Source organism: Malaclemys terrapin, chromosome 4, assembly GCF_027887155.1.
Source record: "Malaclemys terrapin pileata isolate rMalTer1 chromosome 4, rMalTer1.hap1, whole genome shotgun sequence".
NCBI classification, from domain to species: domain Eukaryota; kingdom Metazoa; phylum Chordata; order Testudines; family Emydidae; genus Malaclemys; species Malaclemys terrapin.
In genome coordinates, this window is record NC_071508.1 from 22,751,365 (window position 1) to 22,766,764 (window position 15,400).

The 15,400-nt window shown below is 53.2% G+C and overlaps 1 protein-coding gene across 1 annotated transcript in view; it reads left to right on the forward strand.

The window, feature by feature from the left end:
• The first annotated feature begins 5,071 nt into the window (after nt 1–5,071).
• Nucleotides 5,072–15,400, forward strand: part of LOC128835711 (kinesin-like protein KIF21B) — a 57,690-nt gene continuing 47,361 nt past the window's right edge. The window contains exon 1 of the mRNA XM_054025299.1: nt 5,072–5,097. Coding sequence (XP_053881274.1) covers nt 5,072–5,097 — 26 coding nt within the window. The remainder of the gene's footprint in view (nt 5,098–15,400) is intronic.

Consider the following 15,400-nt stretch of genomic DNA (forward strand, 5'->3'; position numbering starts at 1 on the left):
CGGAGCCCTTCTCCCGCCCCCACCCCAGCTTACCTCGTGCTGCTGGCCCGCCCCTGCTTCGTCTCAGACTTCCCGCGAATCTCTGATTCGCGGGAAGCAGGGGAGGGGGTGGGGCGTTCAGGGGAGGGGAGGAGGGGCCGGGGAAGTGAGCTGGGGGCGGGGCGGGGTTGATAGCTGCAGCGCGGGGCCCTCTTGGCGCGGGGCCCAATTCAGCCGAATCGGCTGAATCGGCCTAAAGCCGGCCCTGGGGGTGGGGGTCGCTGTCCAGGCTCTACTCACTGGGGCGCCGTCCAACAGGCGGGTGCCCGAGTAGACACAACCAAAGCCACCACTGCCCAGCAGTGGGCCCACCTGGTACAGCTTCTCCAGGGGCTCCTTATCCTTCCCTGCAGGCAGAGAGGCACAGACACCATGATCAGAACGAGCTGTGTCCTCAAAAGACCCGGCCAACCCTCCAAACCACAGCAACCCCACATCCCTTCTCAGAACGACCTCCCTCCCCGAACTGAACCAGCCTCACATCCCTCCCCAGACCAAACTGGATCAGACCCCCCAGCCCTCCTCAGACCGAACCCCCCAAACCGGACCAGACCCACATCCCTCCCCCGAACCGAACCAGACTCCTCTCTGAACCTACCCCTCTCGAACCGAACCTCCCTAATGCCCAGCAGGACGGGGCTCCTCCCGAACTGAACCCGGACCACTCCGGGGCACCCCACTCCAGAGCCACCCCCTGCTGTCGATCCGAACCGAACCGGGCCTCACCTGGCTGTAGCTTGGCCGGGTGCAGCTCCCCGCCGGACCCAGAGCACAGGTGGGCCAGCGAGTTGATCTTGGAGAGCAGCATCCCTGCCCCGTCCCCTTGCTCCAGGGCCGGGACCGGGACCAGAACCGGAACCGGCACAGCCCGAACCGAACCGGGCGCCAGTGGCTCGGCTCGCAGCCCCGCCGGGTCGGAACCAACGGGGTGGGGTCCGGGCTAGTGCGGGAGGGGCGGAGGCCGGGGGGAAGGGAGGGGACGCGAATGGGAGCAAGAGGGGGGAGGAGTCGGGGGAAGGGGAGAATATGGCGCGGGGGGGGGATGGGGCAGAGACTGAGGGGGATGAAAGGGGGGGGAAGAGGGAGTCGAGAGGATTCCTTCAATACTCTCAAAAGTGCTGTGAGGACCTGAGAAAGAAGGTGTTCTAGGTGGGCAAAATACTAATATTTGTGTAAAAATTCAAGAAGAGAATGGGTCTGATTCTCCATTTCCCTGCACCATGCGTGGTCACTTACACCAGGGCTAAGTGAGCAGAAAGTCAGTATAAACTGCTGGCAGGCTGCTTTGCTTGCATCGTTTGCCCACTGTGCGTGAGTCTGAATGATTTACACAAGGTGTAAGGTGAAGGAGAACGGCCCCCAGTCTTTCTCGTTAACATTCAAGTGAGGCCAGGAAGTGTCTTTTTTAAAGTTAGACAGAGATTCCTAGGACCAGATTTTCTAGGGCTCAGCAGACACGACTGGGGTCAGATTTTCAGAAGAGCCAAGCACTGAGCACATGAAAATCTGGCGCTTACTTTCGGTGCCTAAACGGGACATGCTAACACCAGAGGGCAGTACAATTCTACAGCTGATAAGAAGCCAGGCCACCTACACCACCCTGCGTTATACACCTTACAGAGCTTCTCTTTTCTCCTGAACCAGCCACCCCCTAGGTGCCAGCAGGAGCCTCCCAGCTGGAAGTGGGCCAAAGACAAAGGCCAACTTTCGATTCTGAACAAGACTGAAAGTGAAGGGACAAGAATCAGTTCTCCCTCCTGTGCCCAGCCAAGCAGGGGAAGGAATTTAAAGCCAAGTGAAAGTTGAAAGTTAATTTTGAGGCTCCCAGCTGCAGCGAGATCAGCCCCTCCAAGGCAGGGGCAAAGTGGGGGGCACTCGTGCTGTCTCTTGAGTCCTATTAGAACAGAAAGGTTCAGAGTTTCATACTTCCATAGCCTTTAAAGTCAGAGGGGACCATTAGATTACCCAGTCCAGTGGTTCTCAAACTTTTGTACCGGTGACCCCTTTCAGATAGCAAGTCTCTGAGTGTGACCCCCCTTATAAATTAAAAACACTTTTTATATATATTTAACACCATTCTAAATGCTGGAGGCGAAGCAGGGTTTGGGATGGAGGCTGACAGCTCGCGACCCTCCATGTAATAACCTCGCGACCTCCTGAGGGGTCCCGACCCCCAGTTTGAGAACCCCTGACCTAGTCTGACCTCCTCTATATCATGAGTTCACAACTTTTTTCTTTCTGAGGCCCCCACAACATGCTATAAAAACTCCTCGGCCCACCTGTGCCACAGAGGTACAAAAATAAAAAAAGGGAATATTATTTTTGTTTTACTTACTTGGTGTGAAACGCGTTGCTGGTGCTGACCCACAGGCTGGGTGGCCCGCTGAGGTGAGTAAAAGGGCGGAGGTAGCGCTCCCTTCCCCGCGTCCCGCCGCCTGGGGCAGATCCCCTTGAAACCTGCTCACGGCTACCCAGGGGGCTGCAGATCCCTAGTTGGGAATCACTGCCCAGAGAATTGCAGTTACTCTTGTACTGAGTCCATTAAATTGTGTTTGGCTAAAGCATGTCTTCCAGAAGGCACCCAGGCCTGATTGGACAACATCAAGAGATGGAAAACCCATCCCGTCCCTTGGCCGTTTGTACCAATGATTAATCACCCGCATTGTAACAAATGCTTGCCTTAATTCTAACGTGCCTCGTTCCTAATGGGACAGGTCCTGATTCGTGATGGGGCTCACAGGCACTAGCAGCAATCATCATCGTGATGTCTTACATAGAGGTCAGCCTGAGTCACTGCCCCCCGCCTCCAAAACCCCAACATCTGGCAGTCGGCATCTCACTTTCATAAATGGCCCCTCTCTTTATAATGGGCTGGAAAGGACTTAAGATCAAAACGCATCCCCCCCTCCAAAGATTAGGTTGATCAAAATCTGCAACCAGCTTTTGCAGCTGGAGCTCAGCTTTCTCTTCCATCTGGTTAGCAAACTCCCAATGCACCGTAACACAAATCATGTCACCGAGAGACAACACAGCTTTGCTCCGGTAGCAAAGGCGCTCATAGCCCTTGGCAAACCACGAATGCACTAAAACCTCACAACTTCACAATCAGCAGGAGGTCAGATCAATATCACTAGTCCTGGTTTGCAGAGGGGGAAACTCTGGCACAGTGAGTCCAAAGGTCAATGTTTTCTAAAGCGGCGAACGATTTGGGGCACCTCCAGTAATGGGACACCTTGGTGCCTGATTTTCAGAAGCATGAAGTGCCTATAAGTGCAGCAGAAGCCAATGGGGGCTGTGAATGCTCAGCATCTCTGCAAATCAGGCCTACTTACTGTGGCCCGGGGAACTGAGCCACCCTGAATCTGTGGACACGCTTGAAAATCTGGTCTAAGTGCTCAGGGTCTGCCCCAACTCCCACTGAAGTCTGTGGAAAGATTCCTTTCCATGTCAGCGGTCACTGGATTGGGTCCTTCGCAATCCATCTGTTCCATCCAGGCCTCAGGATAAGGAGATAGAGAAAATTCCCTCTCCCTGGGAATTTTACCTCTGGCTTCTTCACAGATTGGCCCCACGGGCTTTGTTCCTTGGGGAAATTGTTTGGGAATGACTCAGATGAAATCAGCCCTAGTTACAAGACATTCCTCTCCTCCCTGATGGGCTAAGCCAGCATCCCAATTACTGCCCCCCAAAGGAAGGTGGTGCCCAGGTTTTAACCCCTTACTTGCCATCTCGCAGTGGGGTGAGAGAGGAAAAGTTTGACTTTAAGGTTTTATTCTGCCCAAATCCTGGTTTTCCCATGAAAGGTGAAAGGCACCCCAGGGCAGAGGGCCCACATAGGGCTAGACGGGCAAATGAACGCAGAGACAGATAGTCAAGGACTCAGCACCTGCAACTGGGACATGGTTTTCCAATAACCTCATTCAGGCACCTAAGTAAGGGTCAGATTTCAGCAGTGCCCAGTCCCCAGTGTGCAAACGTGTCGGAAAGTCCTGCCCTTAAGGCCTATTTTGAGGACTTAAGTAGTGCCAAGGCCTCGGACGAATGTCACTCTAAAATGATAGCTATGGAGTCCCGCTAGCATGTGCCAATGATGCACATAGAGGAAGGCATGAGCCAAGCAGGACAAATATAGAGCAATACACAGACTGAGGGAGGGGATGAAATGCCACCTGCTGCCTGAGGGGACTGGCTATTCACTCAATAAATAGTCAGCAAGCTGAGGAAAGGCACCAATCAGCAAAGGGAGCCAGGCCCCAGATGTCTGAGGCCAGCTCCCCATTCCTGTGTGACATGAGTTTGGTGGGACTCAGCCCAACTCCCAGCAGCCAGGTATTCACCTCACACAAGCATCACAACCAGCAGCGACTCAGGCCGCATGGTCAGCCGCCTCAGCGGAGAAGGCAAGGCCCTATTGGGACTAAATCCCCCCATCAGGCCCTCCACAGCTGAGTCTCATTGACAGAGTAGGATGGGAGGAAGCTGGCTACAGGCCGAAGCAGAGCAAGAGGGACAGGAGGAAGCCCCCATTAAAAGAACCAGAAGTCCTAGAAATGACTCCAGCCCTCAGCTCGAAAGCCTCACAGAACCCTGAGGGCGTTCGTCTCCAGCCCAGGTCTGTCACTAGTAAGCACAGAGCAGGGAGGGAATACTACAAAGTTTATGGTAATACTGGTTCTGGGGGTAACCATGGTAGGGAGTGATGGGACGGAATAAAAAGCGTGCGAGCGGTTAGGGAGCTCCCACTGGGGTCAGGTATTTACGGCTGGGGGTGGGGTTTGTAAGGGCCAACGGAGCAGTATTTAGGGGAACTGGTGCTGCTCACCCAGTGTGGCACGGACGGGTATGCTAGGCCCGATTGTGCTTTCAGTGCCGCCGGTATAAACCTACAGGTGAAGAGGGGCTCTGGCCTACATGCTATGTAAGGCGAGAAGGCTCCGGCACAGTGCGACGCCAGCGAAGTCAAGAGTTACTCCAGGCTGTCGCTGGTCCAGGGTTTGCATTGAGAAGGATTCTGAGACGAAGCTGATGAGACATGGTCCGGGAGCTAAGGGAGCGCAGGTGCGAGTGAGCGCACGTCCGCTCATGATTATTAGTTATTATTGGTACTGTGGGCGGGGGCGCACCCAGGGAGCAGGGCCCCCCTGTGCTAGGCGCTGTACTAGGGTTACCATCCGTCTGGGTTTCCCCCGAAATGTCTGGCTTTTTCAGTGTTAAATGGCCGTCCGGGGGAGATTTCTAATCAAGAAGATTAGGATTTCCCCCTTCCCCTCCTGCAGAGTGCGGCGCAGCTGATTGGATGCCTGGCCTGATTGAAAGCTGCTCGCAGCCACTAGGGCCTCTAGCAGCCAGAGTCCCTCCCCCTCCCCCTCCGAGCAGCGCGGCTGTGTTTGATTCCACGTGGAGCCTGCATTTCTCCCTCTGCCGGGTGAGCGGGGGGAGCAGGGCAGGCGGCGGATGTGTGTAGAGGCTGCAGGGGCAGGGCAGGCAGGGGGCACAGAGGCTGCAGGGCGAGTGGGGAGCAGGGGGCACAGAGGCTGCAGGGGTGCAGAGGCTGCAGGGCAAGTGGGGAGCAGGGGGTACAGAGGCTGCAGGAGCGGGGGGGGGTGCAGAGGCTGCAGGGGCAGGGCAGGCAGGGGGTGCAGAGGCTGCAGGGTGAGTGGGAAGCAGGGGGCACAGAGTCTGCAGGGGCGGGGGGTGCAGAGGCTGCAGGGGCAGGGGGCGCAGAGGCTGCAGGGCGAGTGAGGAGCATGGGGCACAGAGGCTGCAGGGGCGGGGGGTGCAGAGGCTAAAGGGGCAGGGCAGGCAGGGGGTGCAGAGGCTGCAGGGTGAGTGGGGAGCAGGGGGCACAGAGTCTGCAGGGGCGGGGGGGCGCAGAGGCTGCAGGGGCGAGTGGGGAGCAGGGTGCGCAGAGGCTGCAGGGGCAGGGCAGGGCGCAGAGGCTGCAGGGCGAGTGGGGAGCAGGGGGCACAGAGTCTGCAGGGGTGGGGGGCGCAGAGGCTGCAGGGGCAGGGCAGGCAGGGGGTGCAGAGGCTGCAGGGTGAGTGGGGAGTAGGGGGCACAGAGGCTGCAGGGGCAGGGGGCTCAGAGGCTGCAGGGGCAGGGCAGGCAGGGGGTGCAGAGGCTGCAGGGTGAGTGGGGAGCAGGGGGCACAGAGGCTGCAGGGGCAGGGGGCTCAGAGGCTGCAGGGGCAGGGCAGGCAGGGGGCGCAGAGGCTGCAGGGTGAGTGGGGAGCAGGGGGCACAGAGGCTGCAAGGGTGGGGGGACACAGAGGCTGCAGGGTGAGGAGGAGCAGGGCAGGCAAGAGCATAGAGGCTGCAGGGGCTGTGGGGCGAGTGGGGAGCAGGGAAGCACTTAGCAATCCCCAACCAAGATCAGAGCGGGAGGGAGGAGGGGGAATGTGGGGTGCTCAGAGCAGGGGGCAGATTTGGGGCAGGGACTTTGAGGAAGGGGTTGGAATGGCGGTGGAGAAGGGGTGGGGTTGGGGCGGGGAAGGGGCGGAGTTGGGGCAGGGCCGGGGGCGGGACCAGGGCCCGTGGAGTGTCCTCTTTTTTTAAATGTTTGAATATGGTAACCCTATTTTATTTAATGATTCTGTCACTCTGCCTGCCCTGCTGTCCAGTGCAGGATGACCCTTGGACCTCTACAGCCACATCCATACAGCAGCTGCTCTGGGCAACTGTGCAAACAGCATTAGCAGGCCCTAGCTTGAGCTACAGGTTACCAAGCCCCCGTGTGGATGTGTGACCAGACAGCATAGCAAACTCTAATGCTACTAGTGGGCACAGCTCAGTGGGTGTCTCGGAGGGTTTTGGGGTGAGATCTTAAAAACTGTCTGCTTTGCGTGGGTGATAAATAATTCTTCCCCCTGTGATAAATGGGGGGGTAGCTCCCTTTTATGAACACCCAGCCACTTAGTTATAAAATCCCTCATAGTAGTAGTTCTCTACTTGCTTTACCTGTAAAGGGTGAAAAAGTCTCCCTGCATAGGTAAAAGGAAGGGAGTGGGCACCTGACCAAAAGAGCCAATGGGAGGGCTAGAACTTTTTAAAATTGGGGAAAACTTTCCCTTTGTCTGTCTGTTCTCCAGAGAGAGAGGACAGAGGAGAGACAGGGCTGGAGCTATGCTGTAAAAAGCTGTGGGCCAGGTATGGAAATCACCAGATCATACCTAGAAACTTACTTATTTGAAACCCCAGATATGTAAGTGGATCAGGAAATGTCTAGGAAGATGCAATCAGGTTTATCACTTTTTATTTCTTTATGGCTTGTGGACAGCTCTGTGCTAACTCCAGGTGCTTTTGTTTTGCTTGTAACCTTTAATCTGGACCTCAGGAGAGCTATCTTGATGCTTAATCCTTGTAATAGGCTTTTTGCTAGATTAAACAACAAAGTTCCAAATGTATTTTCTTTCTTGTTTGTTTTTAATAAAATTTACCTTTTTTAAGAATAGAATTGGATTATTGTGTCCTAAGAGGTTTGTGCACATGTTGTTTAATTAGCTGGTGGAAACAGCTGATTTCCTTTGTTTTCTTTCTCAGCTCTTTCCTGAAGGGGGGTGACAGGGCTTGAGGGTACCCCACAGGAAGGAATTTCCAAGTGCGCCTGCCTGGGTTCCAAAATTGGGGGGAGGGGGGGTTGCACTTGGGTGGTGGCAGCATCTACCCATCCAAGGTCAGAGAGAAGCTGTAACCTTGGGAGTTTAATACAAGCCTGGAGTGGCCAGTATTCCTTTTTAGAATCCTTGCAGGCCCCGACCTTCTGCACTTGACATGCCAGAGTGGGGAAACAGCCTTGACACCCCCCATGTCACCTGCCTGGTGGGACACTTCTCATAAGAGCAGAGGGTTTGCCCAAGTGTCCAAGGTTGTGTTTTTTCTCTTCCCCCATTCATGCTGCATGCAGTCTAATGGTGCCTCTGCCCCAGAAGTGGCTGCATTTCCATGTTGCTGTACACTTACCATGCTGAGGGTGGGGGAGAGGGAGGAGGAGGAGGCAGTGGAGATTTAATTTAGTGCCAGATTTTCAAAACTGCTCAGCTCCCAGTGGGTGGTGGGGACTGTTGGGAACTGAGATCTCTTGAAAGCCTAGGCCAGGTCTGTGCTGGGCTGTTCAAGTGTTAATTGGCAAAGTGCTGTGGGCAGAACGGAGTCTGATAGATGTGAAATATTCCCATAGAGAGAATTTAGCAATGGAAGGGGAAAGGTGACTGGAGAGGTGACTGGACAGCACCCTTTCTAGAACTTCGGCAGATCATCTGGATTTGTGCCCTGAGCTTCAGGGGACCCAAGTCCTAGGGTCTGAGTTGCACAGACTTCATCTGCAATGATGCTGTGCGCGAACACGGCTTCAAAAGACTCGTATCAAATCAAACGCTTCTTAGTGGCTGCTGATCAGCTGTGTACGGCGGGAAAAGGGGACATACCCTTTTTAAAATGCTGGTTTCCTTCCCTGTCTGGTCCATGGTGCGGTTGGGTTATTGATTGACACCTGGAGTGCTAGGTGCCATACAGAACATTTGGGGAATGAACCCCTGATCTTCCAGACTATCCCATGGAGCCTGGGACCCGTCTGACGCGGTTCTGCGGAATCATAGTATCTTTCTGGACTAGCTATTTCTCTGCAGTGGGTCGCTGAGTCCTCTTACTAGGAGGAAGAGAGGTGGGGGAAGGCTCCCTGAATCGCTCGCTGATGGCGTGGGGACTGCGCACTCGCTCTTAGGCCAGTGCCCATTTAAGACTTTGGACGCCAACCCAATTGGTTCCCCCTCTGTAAATGTTGGCTTATGGTGACGGAACTGAACAAGCCGGCCATTGTGCGTCTCCGGGCCACTGAAGAAATTGACCGGAGATTTTTATAAGTGTGTGTGCGTCAGTGTCAGTCAAAGCTTTTCACCCTTTCGGGTTCAGTGTCCCGCTCCCTCCTCCTCTCCCAGCAGATGCTTGGTTGCCATGACAATCTTGCCATGGTGACAGCTGCTTTCACATCCTGCCAGCAAAGAAAGAAAAGGCAGAGGCTCCCAGTCGGGGAGCCCCCTGTGCCGCCTCTCTTGCTTTATAAACTGCTCTGTCTCTCTCTTTCCTTGTCTAGTCTGGCTCCGGCGCAGCCCGGATGCAGGATAGGGGCTCCCTGGCACACAGTGCCACTTTGCGAGGCAGCAGCCTCCTGGCTCTGGGGGCTGTCTGTCAGTCATTGGCCCAGCGAGAGCTCCCAGTTGGAAAGGGCACGATCTCTCGCCCTGCCCGTGTCTCTGTCTCTACCAGTGTGTCTGTCAGCCTGCAGTTCTCTGCCTTGTGTGTTCCTGGCTCTCTCAGCTGGCCCAAGCCTAGGTTTGCAAATAGACCAGCCCTGCAGGAAGGATCTGCAGCTCCGTCCGGCCATGTCAGTCAGCCCTGGTGCTCCAGTGATCCTTGCTTGGACCAGATCTATTTGCTGCCTTCCCATCACCCACGCCTCCAAACACTTCAGCCAACTGGATGTGCCTTAGTGGGGCGGGGGACTCTTGTCCTCTCCTCTTCCCCCAACCCCTCTTGCACCCCGCTGTGGCATCCGTCACACCCCCACCTCTTCCCTCCGGAGGGTCAGGAAGGCTCCAGCTGGAGTCTCGTGCAGGGCTGTTTGCTAACAGTGAATGCTGTGTGGTCCTTTGTGTCCATCTTCTTTCCCTCTCCCCCTCCCTGAACCCCTGACACCGGTGATTCCACAGTGAACAGGTCTGTCTATGGGCTTGTTGGCCAGTTTGACTGCACCCAGCCCCAAGAGTTGCTGTACTCCCAGAATGCATTGCCAGTGCCTCCTGGATGCTGTTGGTGTCATGTCTCCTGTGGGGCCATCAGCAGGAGGGAGCAGGTGTGAGCCAGGGCTGGTCTCACACCCCACTCCTAATAGGGCTCTAGGATCTTTCAAGCCCCTTCTACCCTAGAAAAGTGGCTGACAGCTGTTGTGCCCCTGAAATAGAGACTGGAAGTGGCTCGTGTGGCCAGAACAAGCCCTGTCCTGTGTTCCGGTGTAGAAGGTGCAACTGGCAGTAAAACCATTCTCAGCACCAGTGCAGATGGGACTCGGGTCCGATCCTTTCTGGGCAGTGCCTGCAGGAGGCTGCCTCCCCTCTGGCCCAATGGATGATTTCCCTGCCTGTGAAGCCCTGGTCTGTTTTAGGTGCCACTTTGTGACCACTGGGTAACTCCCTAACTGCCAAAGGGGCTTAGGCATCTGGGCGGACAAGTGTGATGCTTGATGCATTTTGGAGCAGCCCCTGCAGTTACTGGAAGTCTTGGCTCTGACTCCTGTGGGGTTGGGAGCGAAGTCCCTGCCCCGCTTTGCTGTTTGGGCTGCATGGATTCTGACGGGACCTCTCCAACGTCCGTAGCATCCCGCCACTCCTCAGCACAGCTTTAATAACCAAGAGGGAGCCGCATGGAGGCCTCACACCACTCTGACCTCAATGGGCCAAATTCACCTCTGGTGCAACTTCGCTGCTTTCATTACGAACACTTTCCTGGCCTGGGGTCTCAGTGTGCTTTGCAAACACTGCTGGATCCAATTTCCTGGCTCTGTGTGAGGCTGGTCAGTGTGATTAGCCCCATTGAGCGGGTGGGGAAACTGAGGCATAGCGAGGTTGAGGCAAGGTCACATGATGGGTCAGTGGGATTACAACCCTGAGTGTTGATTTGTAAGGGTCTAGTCTTGTCCCTGGCTTTATTTTAATCTTCTGTGAACATAGATCTGCCGGGCCTTATCCTACCCACCTGAGGCATGACAGTAACTGACTAGAATGGCACCATCTGTCTGGCCTCATTAGTGCTGTAATACTGTAACCGTTAGACACATGATCAGGCAAGTTCGTTAGTTATACAGGGTAATCGTGTGGCTATTTCCGTCTCTAATTTGTTATTGGGAGCTCTCAAGAATGCAGCTGAGACAAGGCATGAAGCGAGCATTACAGGGGCTGTGCAAGGTGGACAAATCTGTGCTCTGCTAATCCTATTGGAGGTTTCTTCCATCTCTAATGTCAGTAGGTCTGGTCCCATCCATCTGCCTGCTTTCCGGCCAGCACAGGTTTAGGAACTGGCATAGTCCAGTTTCCCATTTCCAATAGGGGGCAGCTCCAGCTGCTTCAGAGGAAGGTAGAAGTTGGAAATTAAGGAATAACCTGCCCACAGAAAGTTTCTTCCTGACCATCATCGCTTAGAAGTTGGCTCATGCCCTGAAGCATGAGGATTTATAATTTTTTTTTTAAAGAACCTTCTCAAATTATCACTATCTTTGTAAATATCCAGCCCTCTTTTGGGTCCAACTAAACTCTTGGCATCTGGGCTATGTGGTAGCCTGTGGAACTCATTGCTAACTCTGTGCTGGGTAATAAAGGATTATTCTTATATTCTTCATGACTTTTGTTCTGCATTTCCTGATGTTCGGTCTCGATTTTCTTTGCTCAGTTTTATCCCAGTGCTCCTAGCTCTCATGCCTTTGCCCCATCCTTCCCTGTCACACTGAACACATCCCCTGCTTCTTCATTTTACACCACCTTTCAGGTCCCCTTGGTTTAAAAGATCTCTGGTATGGGGTGCTGTGCTAAGTGCATTTGCCTGGTGAAGTTGTACAGCACCTGCCACTGTAAGGTTGTCACCCGTCCGGTTTTTGGCTTCTGTGTCTGGGTGCCATTTGACAAGCCCTGGTGGTTTTTTAATCTGGGGAAGAGGCGGAGCAGGGGGCGGGGCCTCAGGGGTCCGGTTACCAGCCATTAGAAAGGTGGCAACTCTGCAGTCACTATAGGGCCTCTATCCTGACTTGTACCTCTAGGCACTCCCAGAACTTCAGTGTTAGCTGACACCAGGCATTGGCCTGAGGCAGGATTCTGAGTAGTTGGGTATCTAGGGTGACCAGATGTCCCGATTTTATAGGGACAGTCCTGATTTTTGGGTCTTTTTCTTATATAGGCTCCTATTACACCTCCCCCCCCCCACCGTCCCGATTTTTCACATTTGCTGTCTGGTCACCCTACGAGTATGTGGTGGGATCAGGTCTGAGGACTCAGCCAGGAATACCTTGCCTAGCTCAGACCCTCTGGCTCTGCTTATTGGTTTAAGCTTGAGCCCTGCAACACTGTGGGTCCTGTCTGCCTCCCTTAGCACAGAAGCAGAGCAGCGAACAGCAGGCATGGTGCCAGCTGTACGGGGTGGCATAGGGAAGCAGGGCAGGGGAGGGGAAGAGCAGGGTGCTACTGGGCATTAGGGTGAAAGCCAAAGCATTTAACAGTAGCTTCTTGTGACTCGGGAGAGATCTCAGGGGGGTGCAGCTGTCCATGCGAAGTTGCTGTCGGCCAGAACATTCAGAAGAGCTCGGCAGCCACAGCTGGGGCTAGCTATTCCTGCTGCTCCCACTGTGACACTTACAACCAGGCTTTCACGCAAGTTGTGCATGTTGGGTGCTGGTTGAAAGCTGCCCATTCTTTTTGCAAGAAATATTTGAAAACATTTTACTACTCTCCCCCCCATCACCCCCCAAGAAACAATGAAAATGTTGACCAAAAATGTTTCTCTCTCTCTCTCTCTCTCACACACACACACACACACACACACACACACACACACACACACACACACACACACACACACAGAGCGCCCCTCCACCCAGGGAAGGAAACGTCTTTGGGGAGAAGGAACCCGAGCGGCCCCAGTGCTGAGCCCTTCTGAAAATCTGAACCTTGCTGTGGTCACTGAGCTCTGTCTGGAAATTCTGGCCCAAAGGGCCCAGTTGAGCCTTCTGCTGTTTGTAGGCTTTAAACAAAGTGCCAGCCTGGGAACCCTGGAGAAAAGCCCCCACTTAGTGAGACTCTTGTGCTGGCATAATCTGATACCCTTTCCCATCCTTCAGTGATACACAAACTATCCACAGAGGATTCTTTCCCAGGTGTCTGGCTCGTGGGTCTTGCCCACATGCTCAGGGTCTACCTGCTCACCAGATTTGGGTCTAGAGGGAATTTTCCCCGGGTCAGATTGGCAGAGACCCTGGGAGGTTTTTGCCTTCCTCTGGAGCCTGGGGCACTTGCAGGTTTAAACTAGTGTAAATAGTGGATTCTCTGACCTGAAGTCTTTAAACCGTGATTTGAGGACTTCAGTAACTCAGCCAGTGGTTAGGGTCTATTACAGGAGTGGGTGGGGTTTTGCGGCCTGTGATGTGCGGGAGGCCAGGTGAGATGATCAAGATGGCCCCTTCTGGCCTTAAAGTCTGAGGCTACATCTTCACTCCGGGGGTGGGGGGTCGATTTAAGATATGCAAATTCAGCTACGCAAATAGTGTAGCTGAATTCGACGTATCGCAGCCGACTTACCCCGCTGTAAGGACGGCGGCAAAATCGACCTCTGCGGCTTCCCGTCGACGGCGCTTACTCCCACCTCCGCTGGTGGAGTAAGAGTGTCGATTCGGGGATCGATTGTCGCGTCCCAACGGGACGCGATAAATCGATCCCCAAGAGGTCGATTTCTACCCGCCGATTCAGGCGGGTAGTGTAGACCCAGCCTGAGTCTATAACACCTAGCGTTTACACAGTGTCTTTCATCCAGAGATTTCAAAGAGCTTTACAAAGGTATTTGATATCATTATCCCTGCTTTACAGATGGGGAAACTGAGGCACAGAGTGGCCATGCAGGATTTGCTTCACCTATGGCTAAAGTACATTAAACAGTAGCTGAGGATAATATCGGACACTATTTGATAAGCCCCACTTAGTGAGAGGGTGGTGGTATTAATCATGTGGTCCATTCTATTGGCTTCCATGGCTTTAAAGGAATTAATATAAGTATTTTATAAATACTAAATATAAATATTTATATATTATAATATAAGTATTTTATAAATATAAAGCCAATGAGGGAAGTTTTGTTAACAAGTCTTCAAAAAGAGTTTTTATCAGGGTATTTGGTGTCATGTTTTTTCTCCTTGATTCTTCCCAGGCAAGCCCGCTTCAGAGCTGCCAGGCCGATCCCCTGAAAATAGGAGACTTTAAAATCTCAGCAAAAGCAGCTGTTTTGCCAAGCAAAGCTGCAGGTCATTTTGTTAGCAGTACATTTCTCTTTGTTGATTCCCGTGTAACAGCAGAATTTTAGGTGTGTGTGTGAAATTACAACTAATTGATCTGATTTGGGTTGTGCGGATGCTAGGGTGGCGCTGATGGCCTGTGAGCTACAGAGGTCAGACTGGCTCATGGTCTCTTCTGGCCTTCAGCGCTGTGATTTAGAAGGTAATCAAGAACTTGAGAGTGAGTACTGAAAAGACCCTTAGCAGAGCTCTTCCCTTCCTGGCTCAGATTGGGTTGATTTTCATCTCTGGCTTCCCCGGTCTCGCTCGTGTGGGGTTTGTATTGTCTCTTTCCCTTGTCTGTTTTGATTAGCAATATTCGGATTACCCCGGGGTTTATTTTTAATGACTCTTTTTGGGCAAAAATGTTTAAGCCTCGAATTTGTACGATGGGAAACTGCGTCAAGGGAGCTTTTAATGATGCGGATTGAACATGTGCACTGCAGTAGTCTATCTGACAAAGGAACAATGAGTTATTCAGGCTGGGAGCTGACATCAGATGAATTCAGGCTGGACATAAAGCACAGGTTTGTGTTTTATTTGAACAGTGAGGGTAAGTAGACACCAGAACCACTTACCCAGGGCTGTGGTGAATACTCCATCCCTTGAAACTTTGAAATCAAGAATGTGCATCTCCAATACATCTGCTTTAGCTCACCTACATGTCATGGGATTGATTCCGAAGTTACTGGGGAAAGCCTGTGTTATGCCGGAGATGAAACTGTCTGATCAGAATGGTCCCTCTAGGAATTTATAAGGAACATTTTAAATGAGTGAGCATGCATTCTTCTAGATCCCTGAATTGGGTGTGCAGTCTGGGGCTGTGCGCAGATGTGGGGGCTACGTACCTATGCCTTGCAGATTGAGGAGCTGCATGTCTAAACCAGGTGTCACCTGTCCTAGTAGTTTGTACGTGCCCAGGTCATCCAAACCCGCATTCCAGTTAGGACTCTCGGATGCACCCACTGCCATAAATTAGCAGCTGGAACCCCTACGTCTCTAATGGGGTGAGGGGTTGCAAGCAGTAAAAGAGTGGGAGAGAGCTCTGGAAGGAGAAATAATCCACCCGAGGGCCCAAGTTGCCCTGGGAACAGTCTTTAGGGAGCATCCAGCATCTTCTGAGCTGACCCACTTATTGTGCAAATGAAAATGGGAGCTGGTCAACACAAACTTGCAATAGCAGCCACGGATTTGGGGTGCCTCTGCTTCTGGGGTCCCAGCCTGAGACACAGTGGGCCTTGATTATTTTTTTTTCCAGAAGGTTTGAGCACAAGGAAATCCAGCT